The sequence below is a fragment of the Acanthopagrus latus genome, chromosome 7 (genome assembly GCF_904848185.1).
Source record: "Acanthopagrus latus isolate v.2019 chromosome 7, fAcaLat1.1, whole genome shotgun sequence".
Taxonomy (NCBI): Eukaryota; Metazoa; Chordata; class Actinopteri; order Spariformes; family Sparidae; genus Acanthopagrus; species Acanthopagrus latus.
Genome location: NC_051045.1, coordinates 25,718,569 through 25,735,472, shown reverse-complemented (window position 1 = coordinate 25,735,472; position 16,904 = coordinate 25,718,569). Strand labels below are relative to the sequence as shown.

The 16,904-nt window shown below is 42.5% G+C and overlaps 2 protein-coding genes across 2 annotated transcripts; both read right to left on the bottom strand.

Moving 5' to 3' along the window:
• Positions 1-865: 865 nt before the first annotated feature.
• LOC119022764 (keratin, type I cytoskeletal 18-like) lies at positions 866-4,422 on the bottom strand. Its single transcript, XM_037104013.1, has 7 exons — positions 3,928-4,422; positions 3,172-3,254; positions 2,934-3,090; positions 2,229-2,393; positions 2,018-2,143; positions 1,404-1,627; positions 866-1,055 (listed from the first exon to the last, which is right to left on the bottom strand). Exons 1-7 carry the CDS (start codon positions 4,330-4,332, stop codon positions 929-931), a joined length of 1,287 nt encoding a protein of 428 aa, XP_036959908.1. The 5' UTR covers positions 4,333-4,422; the 3' UTR covers positions 866-928.
• A 2,142-nt stretch (positions 4,423-6,564) lies between these two features.
• krt18a.1 (keratin 18a, tandem duplicate 1) lies at positions 6,565-12,689 on the bottom strand. Its single transcript, XM_037104012.1, has 7 exons — positions 12,166-12,689; positions 10,122-10,204; positions 9,292-9,448; positions 7,941-8,105; positions 7,724-7,849; positions 7,283-7,503; positions 6,565-7,151 (listed from the first exon to the last, which is right to left on the bottom strand). The coding sequence occupies exons 1-7, from the start codon at positions 12,580-12,582 to the stop codon at positions 7,040-7,042; spliced, it is 1,281 nt and encodes a 426-aa protein (XP_036959907.1). The 5' UTR covers positions 12,583-12,689; the 3' UTR covers positions 6,565-7,039.
• Between the last annotated feature and the right edge of the window lie 4,215 nt (positions 12,690-16,904).

The following is a 16,904-nucleotide window of genomic DNA, read 5'->3' as shown; positions in this document are numbered from 1 at the left end:
TAAATGAATGAATATTTACGTGCGAAATGTGGTACTCTAAAACTTAAAACTTTACGCAACTACAATACTTAACCTAAGAACTAATTTACGAAGTTACTGTCCAGCAATGACCAGGGCAGTGTCTTAATAGACTGAATCACTATGACATCACGCTAACAACAACAGTCACTTCTGGGTAGAAAACTGTGTGTTGACTTGCAAACTTGTTTATTTCTGTTGTCATTTTCATCTGACACTATGACATGTCAAGATACAGTATATAGTTATGTATAACTATATAAACTTGTAAACGATTTTGCAGTTTACTTAACGTACTACACTGCTATGCTAGCCGCTTTGCTACCTACACAGCAGGGACGTTTGAGGCTGCCACTTTGGGGTCAACTCAAGCTGTCATTTTCTTTAACAGGTAAAAAAAAATAAAACGTGTCAGACCTAATGTTATATGTTAACTGTATCAATGAGATACGAAAAGATTAAATATGCATTTTCAATGAATTAAATATTCAAACATCATGAAAAAGGACAGTTAAATTGTATGTAAGCTAACGTGTGAGGCATCACCTGGAAGTTACTGTGAACAAACTCTGTGATTCAGTCTCACTGTAAGATTGCCAGGCAGCCAGCAGAAACTCCAAACATCTCCTCAGAAAGAAATAGTCCAGCACTTAACTAACGAATACAGCCTGATGTTTTTTATGCTTTGGCTTTTGTATGAGCACACAAACAAGATACAACATGGGAAATTGGGAGTTTTGGAGGTGCTAATTGGCAGATTGAGTCACCTTTGCATTGCGATTACTGTAATGTAAGGTATTGTTTCACTCCTTAACTCAAAGGTAAAAAACAGTCACAGACATGATGGTACGATTTTTGTTCATGTTATTTTATTTTATTTTTTTTTTTACAAAGGGGTTTGTTCCAGTCTTTAAGAAGTAAGCTTTTCACTGGATTTGACGTCCTTGCTCTCTGACACCACTTTACCGTCCACCAGAGTCTGAGTGACAGTCACCACTTTGGTCTGGACCTTCTTTTGCTCAAGTGCGTCCGCCAGTCTGGAAACATGAACAAAAGCCGGTATGAGTCAAACTACATTTAGTCCAAGTTCACACAATCGAATTCTTAGTGATGCTATTTCAGCGTGACATATATTTCATGGCTGGTGTCCACATGCCGAATTTCAGCAGTTGAAATGGAAAGAATAGATTACTTTACTTTCCATATCAATGTTCCTTGGATTTGCATGAAGCTAATTTGAATTAAATTTGCACAAGCTTCCCTTTGATGATCCCACACAATGCGGAGCGTTGAATAAGTGGCTTTCATCAAAGATGTCAACGAAATATTCACAAGTAATTATTGCTGTTTCCACCAAACTTTCTGGATCCTCTCCTCATACTCACTCGAAGTCTGCCTCGCCGTCCAGCAGCCTCCTGTACTCTGCGATCTCGGCCTCCAGCTTCACCTTGATGTTGAGCAGCAGCTCGTACTCCTGCGTGTTGTGCTGGATGTCGCTGCGGATCTTAGTGAGCTCCTCCTGCAGCCTCAGAATGATCACGTTGTACTTCTCTATCTCCATGTTGTAACGCATCTCGATGTCACGCAGGGTGGCCTCCAGGGACGCTTTCTATCAAGAGGTGACGAAAATGCTTGATTGCGCAAAAGATTGACGCAGCAGAGAGAGAGACTGTCTGTTTCCCTCAGCTTTCCGGATCAAACGAGGTGTAATATATGAATTAGCCAACTAAACTTAGTGTCATACAGTCTAACAGTGTCTAACAGTCATCTGGCTGTAGCTTCATAATTAATGGACAAAGATAAAAATGGTGTTAATTTTCTCATCTAACTCAAGAAAGCACATCAGCAAATTTTACAAACCTGAACTGTTCCGTTAAGGAACTAGTGATTCCCAGAGAGAATAATACATTGTGGGATATAATCATGCATTATTTGGTTGATAAAGGCTTAAATCCGACATCCTAACACCTCTTGACACATTGAAATTTTGAGTCCTTACCAGGCCCAGTACAGACTGCAGTTCAATTTCCAACGACTGAACCCTCCTCCTGGTTTCAGTCATCTCACTGGTGGCTTCCTTCAGGGCTGTTGAGCTCTCTGTCACTATGACCTGCACTTCCGTGATCTGGGGACAAGATAGAAATACGTCTAGTTCACAGAAAAGATACTTTAACACTTCTAGTCAACCGAAAATGGGATTGAGAAATTACCTGAGATTCATGCCATGCTTTGAGCTCCTCCTGGTTCTTCTGTGCTATCTTCTCATACTTGGCCCTCATCTCCTCCATAATCCTGTTCAGGTCCTGTCCTTTAGGAGCGTCGACATCCACATGGACGCTACCCTGGGTGATCTGGGCACGCAGTTCAGCGACTTCCTGTTGAGGGGGAAATAGGGAGTGATTTCCCCATCGAGGTTAATGGAGTTATCCTGCGCAAAGAGGTTAAGGAACAAACTGGTTTCCATAATATCAAGTGTTTATAGTCCTATTTACAGCAGTGGTTGGATTTTTTAGTAGGTTTTTTTTTCTCTTTGAATTACTTCACTCTCGTTTACTTGGATTACACCAAAGGCAGTTGTCTTGATTAAATAATTTAAGCCAGTATGACGGCAAAGCGTCTCATAGACCTGCTGATCCACCAGAACCAGAGGAAGAAAGTCTGAGCCTGATGCAGTTTAAGCCTTGTTCAGACCAAAGATTCCCAATGAGATAAACTGAAACCTGCAACTACTCGCAGCAAAACCATGATCGTTTCCAAAGCCTGACCAAGTAGTTTTGGTGCCTATATTTTGAAAGTGGAAGTGGATGTTGAATGTTCACTATCTTGACCATGGTGTGTTATGACATGTTTTGACGGGTAGCCGAGGCCAGCTGTGAAAGGGTTAGGCATGTTAATTTCTGCCTAGCGTCCCTCACCATCTCATGGTTCTTCTTCAGGCTGATCAGCTCCTCCTTCAAAGACTCGATGTCACCCTCCAGGTGCATGCGGATAACATTGGTGTCGTCCAGAAGCTTCCTCAGCCTGGCCACATCAGCCTCCACCGTCTGGCGCATGGACAACTCATACTCCATCCTAATCAAACATGCTGTGTATCAGATATGTTCATACTGGATGGAGACTGGATTCATTTTAGTTACAAAGCTGAGCACTCACTTGATTCTGAAGTCGTCTGAAGCCAGGCGTGCGTTGTCAAGATTGATGGAAAGCTGTGAGTTACCCTTGATCATGTCAAGTATCTGAAAGAAATCAAATGGTTTATGTAAAAGTGTGTGAAATACAAAACAGGAGTTTTACAAGCAGGTGGACGTAGTGATTTCTGTTCTCACACTGTCAATTTGATGGACTGTAAACGGTCATTTTCATTTTGATAAATTGAGCAGGTGATAAGACACACCATTGATAACACACTGTTAGTCATAAAAGACCAAAGCAGGCTATCTTTTCGATACCATCTCTCTTAGCTTGGCTTAGAGATAAAGAGTCTGCAGTTAATGTATGTTGTGAGATCAGTCACACCCACAAACACTCGGCCTCCGCTTGTTAAGTGCAGGAGTCATGATAATAAAAAGTTCACTGATTCAGCCTGGAATGACTTTTGCCCCAACAGGATCTGACATTTACAAGGAAAGGAACATGGAACGTGGACAGAGGAGATTGGAGATTGCCATATTCGGTCACTATGAGCCCTTTAAAAAAAATGTTTCATTTAAAAGACATTTTTGGGCAGCATTTGTTGTAACTATCTCTGCTAACATTACATTAGAAAGATTTTTTGTGCACCAGTATGAAACCGTAAATAACTATATAGCTTGATTGTAAAACCAGACTTCTGAAAGAAACACAGATGTATTATTCTACAATCTTAGGCTCGACTAAACAAGATGCATCAAGTATCATTAAGAGACTGACCTTGGCCCTCAGATCCTCGATGATGGCAAAATACCTGCTGTAGTCCCTCCCCTCCAAAGGGCCTTTCTTCTCAATGGCCTCTCTGATCTTGATCTCCAGCTTGTGGTTGGCCTTCTCCAGAGTCCTCACCGTCTCCAGGTAGCTTGCCAGGCGGTCGTTCAGGCCCTGCATGGTTGCCTTCTCGTTAGTGATGCCCAGGACTCCAGAGGTGGACCCTGAGGACAAGGACTGGTAGTCATACCCACCCCCGAAGCCGCTGCCAACCCGCGTGCCATAGCTAGCGGTTGAGATCCTGGTCCCGTGGCCACCTGCCCCTCCGCTGACACTGAAGGCATAGCCCCTCTCGTGGTGTCTGCCTTGGCCACCAAGAACCTGAGAACTCTGGCGTCTGAACAGGGGTTCCATGGCTAAAAGAAGTGTGCTGATCAATCAGAGAAAGAAGCAGTGTGTCCTGGCACAGACGGTTTGGCAGCTGAGAGTGGAGGACGGAGGAGAGTCCCACGGTCTTATATATCACCCTGAAAGGCAATAGTCCTTCCTGCCACTCCTCTCCTATCTATATTACATTCTTACCTTTAGTCTTCCTGCTTAGACTTTGTACTCATAACACCCACTATGAAATCTGACAACGGCAAGGAGGTATGCCGGCATTTTCATACTGATAATGTGTAGTGAGTGAGTGGTACCTATGGTAACAATGATATCAACATCAGTTGTTATGTGCACGACTTGTACCTAATCCTCTTTCTGTTAGTGATTGGTCCAGCGTATCATCCATGATGAAGATCTATGTTAGTGACTGTCCTGGGTAAATTCGGGTGGATCAGTTATTACCGCCATTAAGAAGGAGGTTTTCACCCATGCCCGTTTGTTGGTTAGTTTGTCAGCAGGACTGCACAAAAACTATTAAACCTATTTCGGTCCATTGGCCCAGAGTAGGACCCATTTACTTCTGGTGTGGATCCAGAACTTTTTTTCTGACTTATCTTTTTAACCTGTGCTTTTGAAAGGTTTTCTTAAAATTGTCAAGGAATAGTGCATAGAAAAAAAGGCACATTTTGGTGGGTATGTCAATGAGTAAGTACAATTTGATGGAGATCATTGAACTGATGCACTTAAATTCTAATGACGCAATTAGTGGTGGTTTAGAATTTAGAGTGATAAAGGGATACCGCGTATGGTTGGCGGATAGACTTCATTAGGCTTAATTGAATTAAGTGACTGTTGGGCCTTGGCACAGGTATGCGCTCTACTGTTGCCATTCTAGATACCGTTATTTACACTACTTCTACTAGGCATTGGAAGTATAAGCCATAATTGTTTCCCCAGTGACCTCACTAAGAAAACTGTGGATACTTCAGAAATTCTTTTTATTCCAATTTTGCCTTACTTATGATGTAAATGCTCAAAAAGTGCACTAATTTGCGGTTTAGCCCTCCAGTGACCCATGTTTGTGGCCCATATAAGAGGAGCTGGAAAGTAGAGAGTGAAGGGCCGGTTTTTTGACAATAAGAAAAGTACACAGGATTACAGCCTTATCCTTATCCTTAGCCTATCCTTTAATTGGGTGTTCAGACCAAAAATGCAAAGGGGTTAAATTGGTAGGGACATGTTGCTTCAGGTACCTGTCAGGTGTTAAAAAACAACCCAGGAGGAGTGACATGGGTAATAATAAGGTATATCATACGCCAAAATGCAAAAATACTACACAGTGGTCTATAATACGATGAGGAAGGGAACAATCATTTTACCCTTCAACTTTTGTTTTGTTGATCTGAGGTCAACAGTCAGATGGCTGACAAGGTTTTGGTTGAGGCTGATTCACAAGTTGGCAGTTAAGGTTCCTGCAAACCACTGACACACTCTCATTTCTAAGTGTCATGGACAGTGTACTGTACCATATAGAAATTTGTACAATATGTGTCATATCCCTTTGACTTGACACGTTTATGGCCTGATTTTCATATCAAAAGGTGTAAAGTTTGGTGGTGAAGTTCAGTGAGAAGCCTATAATGCCAGTGGCTGCAGGCAACATTCAACATTTGAAAGAGGGACACCAGTAGGTATTTTTAAGGAGAACCCAGAACAATTTCCAGCTGTGTTAGTGGCAACAAATATGATATAAGATATATTTTATCACAGAAAGTTGAGACATCTCCAGTTGTGTTTGTGGCAAACAAAACAGGTGTTTTAGGCCAAAACACTATATTCAGCCCTAACCAAAAGTTTTTTTCTGACTAAACCTAATCAGACTATAAGCAAAATAGAACCTGAGGAATTGTATACCTACAACAGAGTTTTTCACTCTCATGTATCACCACACCTTTAAAAGTGGAGAAGACAAACACTTTGAGCGAATGTCGCCATCGGATTAAAGATGAAGGATCTGATGCTCATCATACATGAACTCTGATGCCTGATATAGTCACCCGGTGACACCTGCCTATTTATTTGTAGTTTTGAAAACAGCCAGGACTTCTCAAGTATTTGCTATTGGGAGTGAGATGAGTCATCATTCCTCTCATTATTTGCTGTCTTTATATTTCCTCTTGCTTGATGTATTCATTGATTTATTACATTGCTACTCTGTCATGTTATGATAGTAATAATAATAATGACAAAACACCATTTCCAAGGTACATTTCACGAATGGACTTTATTGGACTGTCTGAACATCACAGCACAACAGGCGGACTTAACTGGACAGAAAGAAAACCAAAGATGATGAAGTATAAAAACTTATTTTGAGTAACACTGCGTGACACTTTTGTAACTCTGAAATATCCAATGTCTTCAATTAGTTTGTCGCCGAAAAAGCTTACAGATCACCAATTCTGAGCTTTTGTAAACATCTGCAGGTCAACACACGGACACATAAATAAAGCGTGATGAAATAAATAAAAGATGATTCAGTTTTTTTCTGATCCAGTTGTTAATCAGCCTGTGGTCGAGCTGCATACCCAGGAGGTCAAACTAACTGCGGTGCTGGTTAGTGCTGATGACTAAGAGCCCATCGGAAAAAAAAAAAAGGATCAATTTTGGCCAATTGTATGTTAGTGTTATGTTGCGGTGACGGTGATTGTTAGGGGTATTAGGCGGTTTCTTCTGGCGTTCAAAGGTTCTTGGTTTCTGTGCTGGAGGAGATCACCTTGCCGTCCACCAGGGTCTGTGTGACAGTCATCACTTTCTTCACTGTTTTCTGGTCTTGAAGAGCGTCCTGGAGCCTGAACAGCAAGATAGAGGAAATGAATCATCAGGTGATTTTAACAGTGATCTTTCATTCTACATGTTGGTTTTTGCGTTAGACTTTCAAATGCAATGTTTTCTGTTATCAAATGATCATTATTATACTCACTGGAAGTCTTCACCGTCCAGGAGCCGTCTGTATGTAGCGATCTCGGCCTCCAGCTTCATCTTTGTGTTGAGCAGGGCCTCGTAATCCTGCGTCTGCATCTGGATGTTGTTACGCAGTTGTGTGAGCTCCGCCTCCAGACCCAGGAGGACGTTGTTGAGAGCCTCCACCTCCATGTTATAACGCATCTCTGTGTCCCTCAGCGTGCCCTCCAGGGAGGCTTTCTGTGAGCGAGGGGGAAAGAATAGAACGGGTTAAAATTTTTACAGTGAACCGGACTCGCTGATGACAGCTCCATAGCGAACGGTCACCAGAGTGTGAAGCTTGTGTCAACAAAGTAAATGTGAGAGACTTGAAGTGAGAGTGCTGAGTTCGGCATTGCAGAGAGTTCAGATAAGCGTGTGTTGGGGTAAATGAAGTGTGTGCTGACTGAGTGTTTCTCACCAGGCTCCTCTGTGACTCCAGATCGATCTCCAGGGTCTGGATCTGTCGCCGCAGCTCGTTCACTTCTGTCTGGGCTCCCTTCAGGGCCTCTGTGTTCTGGGATACCTGGGTCTGCACTTCTGTTATCTGAAGTAATAATTGGGATGAAAAGATGACTTTGTGCTCCATTGACACCTCCTTCTGTGCAAATGCAAATGGTTAGCTGTCAGTCCTTTACCTGAGATTCGTGCCATGCTTTGAGTTCTTCTTGGTTCTTCAGTGCCATCTTCTCGTACTTGGCCCTAATTTCCGCCATGAGCTGAGCCAGGTCCTGTCCTTTGGGGGCGTCGACATCCACGTGGACTCCTGACTGGGCGATCTGGTTGCGAAGCTCCATAACTTCCTAAAGGAATAAGGATTAACAGAGGCGTTAATAGACATAAACTACATGAAATGAAGCCTTGTAAATGAAATAATTCATTCAGGCATTTCGTACAGACTACTGGCTAGATCTTTTGGATTTTAAAGCCTCTTTTCAATGAGCTGACCCCGATTTGACTTCTAGCCTCCTCTAACCATAACCACACTATGGTCAGGTAAATATACAGGGGAGTGACTTTAAACCTGTGTCTGGGGCCCTAAGCACTTGATCCCTTCAGTAAACAAATAGTTATGCTTTGGCTTATGCACATAAATTATAGTCATTTTAATTCTTTGGTGTTTTCCCTGTTGCCAAATATGGATGGTAACCATTTTTACGATGAGGCTTCCCACAAATTTCACATCTAGATATTTCACATTTCTTGACAAACCTCCCTCGCACCACTGAAAGCTTTTTTCAAGCCTGTTTTCAAGAGCAGCCTGCATTATGTCAGGATGCTTCAGCTGCTGTGTGTAACATACATACCTAACTTAAACACACATATCGGTGAGTGCAGCAAGGAAGCAAATATTTATACATGTCCTCTAAAGGTGAGAAGCCCAGAGGTCTTTTAAAGTGACTTTTGTTTGGAATCCATTAGTCTAATCTTTGACTTTCTACAACAAAAGGTACCAAACCAGAAGCCGAGGTCAGGTTAAAGGCCCTGACAACATTTTTTTCTAAATCAGCTTGTCACGATTAGTGACGTGGTCCTATATCAACACAGAATATGCTGCTAATGTTGGACAAATACAGAAATGCAGAAGTCTCTTAAGTGAAATAACCCAAACAGTCCCATGCTTTTATCACTGGTTTAAAGTGGGCGGGGCTCAGCCAGGGCAATGTGATGTCACTTTGTAACAAATAATGTTTAGAAACAGGACATGATGTTTTTTGTTTATTTTTTCTTTCATAATGTGGCCAGTTCTGGTTAAACCACACCCACACAGTCCTGACAAAGATTAGGTATGATTTTGAGATTTTTGGAATATTAACTTTATCTTTGGCTCTTACTTAATTCTTCATAAATATATAGAAATACATATACGTCTTCAGCAGCTTTACTATAAATAGTTGCTTGAACTTTTAACTAAATTTAACTTTAATTAACTATTAGTTGAGCATTTGCTAAGTTTCAAACATTGGTGGCCTTTTGAATATCACTCACATTTTCGTGGTTCTTCTTCAGGTGGATGAGCTCCTCCTTCAAGGCTTCGATCTCGCTCTCCAGGTTCATGCGGCTCATGTTGGTGTCATCGATGAGCTTCCTCAGACCGACGATGTCGGCCTCCACGGACTGGCGGATCGCCAGCTCAGACTCGTATCTGAACAGCACAGCACAGGGCAAGGGATTGAGGATAAGTTCAAAGACTGGCATGTCTGCTCAGATTTACATGGAATAGTCCATGGTCTACTATACTATACATGCACTTTATGAGTCAATGACTGACGTTACCTATAGGAACGAGATCATCAGTGAGGACATTGGCTATTTCTGTAAATAAATTGTATGATCAAAGGCCTGTCAGCAGGTGAGATTCTGACTTATCTTGGTTAGAAAAGTCATAAAACTATTTCTGATGATGGAGCACTGAGGTTGACATGAGGATTCTCAGAGTCTGAGGACAAAAGCTGCTCAGTAGTCTGGTGATAAGCAAAGTTGACTTTCTTTGATGCCTCCATAGGGGCCGCTAGAGTTGACAAGAAACAAAAGTTCCTCGTAGCAGCTTTAAGTCTAAATATACTCGGCCACTATTTGGTTAGCACACAATGCTCTACTCTCCATTTGCCAGCTGTGTTTGCTCTGACTTTTAATTTATGACACAACTGAGACATCTCTCCAAGCTATGATGCAAAGGTGATGATTTATTACTCAAAGACAAACAACTGTCTCTTTAGATCGCAACACTAAGCATCCATCATACATCCCATTCAGCGGCTTAACAGGGCGTGCCCGCAGCTGTAGGGCCGTGTTTTACAATCTCGGGCGCGACTTACTTCACTCTGAAGTCATCGGCCGCCAGGCGAGCGTTGTCGATGTTGAGAACCAGGCGGGCATTGTCAGTGGTGGCATCGAACACCTGGGGGAAAAAAAAAGGTTAACAAAGGGGAGCGGTTGTTTATATTGCAAACTGAGGATGGAGGTGTCGCGAAGAAACTTCTGGAAACTTTACAAATATTGTGAGAACATTATTCTGCATATGTGAATAAACATATATTCACACTGGCCACACACATGCATGTAATGAGTGTTTAGACCGTGGTTTAGTGACAGTGAGTCACTCAAAAAACCTTATGGTTGCAGTGTTTGCTTTAGCTGTCACGGTGCATTAGATAAGGGCCCGGATGGATGGCAGGTAGACAACTCAGGTGACAAAGTCCATGAGCCAATCAGTGGCTGCCAGGCAACTGTCCTGCTGTCCCTGCTGGGGAAACAGGATCTATCCCGTCAGCAGGACAGAGGTAGCCGATTTGCATGACGAAGGTGGTGATGGTGGTTGTGTGTGCGGTTGTGTGTGTGTGTGTGTGTGCGTGCGTGCTCGGTCATGTGAGTGCGCATCCACGTATTGTGTTTGCATGGGCGGTTGATTGTGTGTGGTTTACCGGACTGGGCTGTTTTAATGTCGCTCTGAGCGTCTGGGTTTTCTCATACAGGGGCTGAGGCAATTTGAGGGATTTATGCAACACAGCAAATGTAAAACGAGCGTGTTCTGACCCCGAGGCTGTTTGGATGAACTGAGGCCCTCGGCTGTTTGTAGAATAAACAAAACCTAATTTCAAAGAGTTTGAGTTGGATGTAATGTTTGGAGAGTGATAATGGCTGGAACACTCCTTCTTCTTCTTCCGCTTCTCTCGATGCCTCCCGTTTTGCCCATCTCATTTGTCATAATTTCAAGGAGGTTTAGCTGACCTTGATGCTGCTTATCTATGCTGTTCCCACAGGCAAAAAGATTAGGAAGAAATAACACAGTTTTCTGGTGTGGGAATGATACAGTAGACATACAGTGTTTGAGTGTTTCTCCAGTTGAAACCCAACTGGAATGTTCCGTCTGGAACCTGCATGTGACTTAATTTTCTGGAAATCTAAATGGAGTCTTTAATGAATAATGGCAGCAGGATGAGGGTGACACAGTCTAGTTCACTTCCAGTCAGTGTGTTCCTGTGTTTTTTTTTTTTCTTCTTTCCTTTCTTTCCTGGCATTCAATGGGGCAAAACCTTGAATGAATGATTTACAAATTGTCCTGGGTTGAGTAATGAGTTCGCTTACTTTCAGTTTTAAAATCTTTTTGCGCTCGTTAGCCGGATGTATTCATATGGGGCGTATCAGGTTAAGTGTGAAATGAACTGCGTTGTCAGATTAATTATCTCTAAAATGCCTACCGTAAAAAAAAAATAATAATGAAAGGCCTTCCTTGAATGACGGATTAGAGGAAGTGAGCTTCTTTTTAATTCCCTTCTTCTCTGCCTGATCAGCTTCAGTCCCACTGGACATGTGATTTTCTTAACAAAATTAAAAAGGCAGTTAAAGTCATGATGTATGGGCCTGCAAGTTGACCCCGAAGTCCCTGGACTCTTGTTTTTTTTCTGTCTCTGTGTCTTCCTGTCTCTCTGACCCCCAGCATTCCTCCACCATACTGTTTCCGGTCCAGCCCTCGGCCCCCCGGCCCGTGGAGTAGCAGTGGGCATAGTGCCGAGGACCAGCAAGAACCAGTTCAACCCCATCTGTGAGGAAACTACCGTGGAGCGGTAACCCTGAGCTTCATGGCGTCACATTTGGGTCAGGGGGAACAGAATATATAGCTGAGAACACATTTTCAGCGTAAATACCTTCAGGACTCTGTCTGATTTACCCATTTCTTGCCAATTCACACTTATATCACATCCTTTCATAACTCACCATTGGCTTCATCTTTCACCCATCCACATTACCCCCCCACACACACTCCCTTCTTCAAACTCCCCCTTCATATGCTTTACTCAACACTTAATAAATCCCCACATGCACATGCTCTCTCCATCCTCCCCCAGCCCCCGTCCTCACCTTCTTCCTCAGGTCATCCAGGATGGCCTGGTACTTGCTGTAGTCTCTGAAGTCGGGTCCGCTCTTCTCCAGGGCCTCCTTGATCTTAATCTCCAGCTTGTGGTTGGCCTGCTCCAGGTTCCTCACCGTCTCCAGGTAGTTGGCCAGACGGTCGTTCAGGTTCTGCATGGCAAACTTCTCGTTGCCCATGATGTCGGCACTTTTCCCGCTGGAGCTCACCTGGACGCTGCTGGAGAAGGCCCCTCCTCCAGAGGCCATTCCCATGCCACCACCGCGGGCGCCGGAGGAGATGCTGATGCGGCTGCCACCGGCCCCACCGTGGATGGAGGTGGCCCTGTAGACAGGGGTTGTACGGGTCATTGATATAGCAGGAGTCCTAGTACTAGTGGAGGAGCGCATAGAGTATGTAGACTGCATTGTTGCGGTAGAGTGTGAGACTCAGTGAGACAGACTGTGAGTACGAGAGCGGCTCAGGCTGGGCAGGCAGGAATGGGAGCTCACAGACACAAGGCAGGAGCAGAAGGGAAGCTGTTAAACTTTATAAACCTTGTGGGCCCTCAGGTCCGCCCCTCAAACCACTCCCCCTTACTCTGCGTCACCTCCCACTTTTCCTAAACCGCAGGACTCAGAGCATGCCTTTGTCCCTCACAACCTTCCTAAGTTGGTAAAGGATTTAGTGGAGTCAATAAGTTTGAGATTTGCAGAATTTGGAAAATAAAACTACAGACTTGTTTATTAGACATGAAGGATTTTCAGGGGTTTCTTGGACAGCAACAGTAAAGTCCAAGAACATCATATTTTATCTTTTTACGTTGGCAATTCCCCCACAGATATTGAATTAAACTTTTCTGCTTCTCTTGGTTTTAAATGTATCAGGTACACACACAATCGTTGTTGGTAGGATAAACTCCTTGTCAGTTTTCAGGCAAATTGTTAATAATATAAGAAAGTAACACAAATAACAGCCTTAATCATTTAAGATTGTTACATGTATGAAGCCATACTGTGAAAACATATTTTCGAATTAATATTCTTTTACATTTTGGCCAGGCATCCAAAAATAACAATAACATCCAACAAAATTAAGTTGCATCAATATACCATAGTTCTCTTTTTCTCATGTTATCAGTTGCTCCATGCTCTCCACCCTAAAAAAAACAGTGACATGTCAGCGAGCCATCATCACCTCCGTAAGAACTCAATTGAGACATATGTCAGGATGAGTTCAGCTTACGGAAAGTGTTTCATCACACTGTCTGTAGTCACAGTGGGCGGCTGAGATCAGCCCATGTCACAGCTGGAGAAGCGAGACGTCTCATTTAATGGTAGGAGTCGATTGCGTGTCTTGTCTTGTAAAATGACTTTCAGCTTACATGTGTATCTGTACTGTTGACTGTGAGCAAAACACTTAAATGCACATCTTTAAAAAAAAAAAAAAAAATCCATATGCACAAAAACTGCTTCAAATGGTTTAAAATAGAGAGGCTGCCCACAGTGCTTTACATCAAACTTAACCATTTCTCCAACCATTGCATTTAAAGGTGCACTATGTAAGAATTGTAGTTATAAACATCAGCTGACATTATCAACAGTGTTGACACTGAAAATATGTCTCAGAGATTTCTACCAGAGTTATCATGCTAACCAGCTAGCCCCGTCCGAAGCTCCTGTGCTAGCAGCATAAACTTCAACGCTCCCACAGTTCTCCGAGCTCCCACTCTGCACTGCTAGCTTCACAGCTTACTTACAGTTACCAACACTTAGTTTCACCCGTATGTTTGTTTGTTGGTTTGTCAGCAGGACTACACAAAAACTACAGAGTGGATTTTCAAAAAACTTGGATTGAGGATGGGTCTCAGCCCAGAATAGAGCCCCATTAACTTTTGGTACTGATCAAGGAATTTTTCCTCACTGTCTAAACATCAAAAAGAAAAATCGAGTAATGAGTATGTTGCATCTATGAGTAAGTGCGGAAGGGTGTGGGTGGACCTTGGCGGAGGTGTGTGCTCTACTGAGTGCCATTTGAGTTTTGAGACAAATTCAACAGGATGCTAAAGCCAACATATTGCATCTTAAATATATTCTCATGCCATTCCAGGGGCTGTTAGTTTTCACTCATTTCAGTATGATATTCAAAACGGTCAAAAAATAGGAGAAACTATGGAATGGACGCATTGAAAACAAACATTTGTAGTTTAAATTAAGCACAATGATGTATAAACCTGGACAAACATACAGAGCTAAATCAGATAAGAGAGTTGTAGGTGTGAGGTAGCTCCAGGTGTTATGTATAGCACAGCGTGTTATCTATCTAACATAGCCGGATGTGTGTCTGATTGTACCCCTCCCATAAAGGATATGGTCAAACAAAGGAACGTTTCCACAGTCTCCTTAGTAGAATTGTAGGAACAATAACTTCTGTAAACCAGAAGCCCCCCTGCAGGTTTTTAACACAAGTACATTCCACATGTGGGACCTCTAAAGCTACTTGTTTCGTAACATGGCACAAACCCACCTTTTCTTTCCCTTTGGTTTCTTTGCAGTATCAGAGCTCCTTTTTTGGTCATCTGAGTTCAAGGAAAAGCAGGACGTTGTGTCAAGGTGTTTTGCACCTGTCTGTCATGAAACATTAAAATTGTTTTTTCTAGGGTGCAAACCATTAGGCAACGATGATTATTTGGAAATCATAATATGACCTCCCGCCCATAATCTTTTGTATGGCAATCAACTTGTTCTCCGATGCAAGTAATGCTCAGTGGTTTTCTGTTTGTCTGCAGACTTGTTCGGTCTCATCCTCGCTCCAAGTTTTTGTTTGTTTTTCAGGAAGGAACATGCAGCAGGATATTAAAGTATAAAGAGCTCCTGATGGAATCAAAACAACTCTGGCACCACATTGAGCAAGCAAACAAAAGGGATCCCTGCTAATCATAGCAATAAAGTGGCTTCATAAGAGGCTGCCTCAAAACATGTATTATGATAACAATGATGCAAATGTCAAATACAACCAAGCCAATTTGTAAGTTCTTCTCACAAGCATAAGCTGTTGCCAAGGCAGTTGTCATATCTTTGTTTTTCTAGACAAAGAGACAGCGATAGAGGAAGGAGAGGACATTGAGAGATAGATAAAGAAAATCAAGGTTGAGTTACAGGAAAAAGTCAACAAGAAGTATTTTCGAGAAAACAGATAAACATCAAACATCCTCTATCTTTGTTTGCAAAAGTGAGTAATCCCTCGTACAGACAAAACCAGCACCAGTCACAGGGAATTCTTTAATTGTGATTCAGTTTTAGGGTTTTTGTTTGTCTTGTAGTGCCGTGTTTTGTCTGGTCCTGATGGCTGCAACGCCTGACAGGGAAAACAGGGATTAAGGTAAAGAGATGATAGCCATATAGAGCGGAAAGAGGCGTCAAGTTTCAAACTCCTTGTATGTGTGAGATAAATGAGTACTGTGGGCTTCAGTCTCAATTCTTTCCCAAGTTAACCAATGTGATTCAACGAAGACATTAGCCTGTCTTTGTTTAAGCTGACACAGGGTTGTTTAATGGAAGTGATCATTCTGACAGAATGAACATGAACCCCTCGCATGCCTGTGGGTTAAGTACAGAGCTGGAGCCGAGACATGGTTAGCTTAGCTTAGGTTAGCATGAAGGTTGGAGCCTAGCTAACTGAGAAGGTCAAAAATTAACACATTTCTCGTTTATTTAAAACATAGTAAAACAAACATGTCAAAAGTGTATAATGTTTTGTAGTTTTAAAATTATATGCTGAAACTTTTTTTTTTTTTTTTTTGAGAATGACAACAATGCACTGTCCCTGTTTTGAAAGCCAAAGTCATGTCTTGACAGTGAGGTCACACGGCGTTGTCATCATGTCTGTCCTATTCTAAAATCTGGGCCCACCAAATAATAATAATAACAATAATAATTTACATGTGTTTCCCCTGTTAGCAGTCATTTATGCTAATTGCTATGCTAGCAGCATTCAACCACCATCGCTTAGCTCAAAGATACCTGACTGGTGTCTCCCTCTCAGGAAAATAGCTAAAGTTCCTATTTAAGAACATTCGCTAATAGCAACCTGATCACATCCAGGTTTGTGAAATACCAACACATTCTCATCCTCGGCCGCACTTTGTCACACCTCTCGGTGTCTCATACAGACGCACAAGGAACCCTTTAGCGCCTGCGTGTGACATGCATAGCCTTCCTGCAAGAAAGCCTCTACAACATGCGCTTAATGCTGTGGAACAGTTGCAATGTGGCTAGGTTTAGGCATCAAAACTAGGTTTAGGTTAGGGGAAAAGATCGTTGATATTACGATTCATAACGGACATGAACCCTGGTTCCCCCGTGAAGGTCCTGTGAGTAAAACCCGACCTTCAAACTCTTTGGCCTTTGTTGCTACGGTGGCTGGACCAGTTGCTCTGATTGTGTCATTGATGGGTTTACAAAAGTTTACTTCTGCACCTTTATGAGACCTCGAGGGACGTGGCAAAACGACAGTATTTGACACAGTGATGTATTTTTCTCTTTACCCATGAGTCCTCTTGGCATGTGATTGCATGTCTGCTGCCATTTAAGAATTTTATCCAGCAAAATCAACATGGTCATTGTGTTTGGAAAACTGCTCATGTTGCATGAATGGTGGTGTACAGGTTTCATAACACTTTGGCTGTTGCACAACGGTACAAAAAGGTACCATTAGATACGAATGGCTGCAACCTTCATCACCTCTCAAG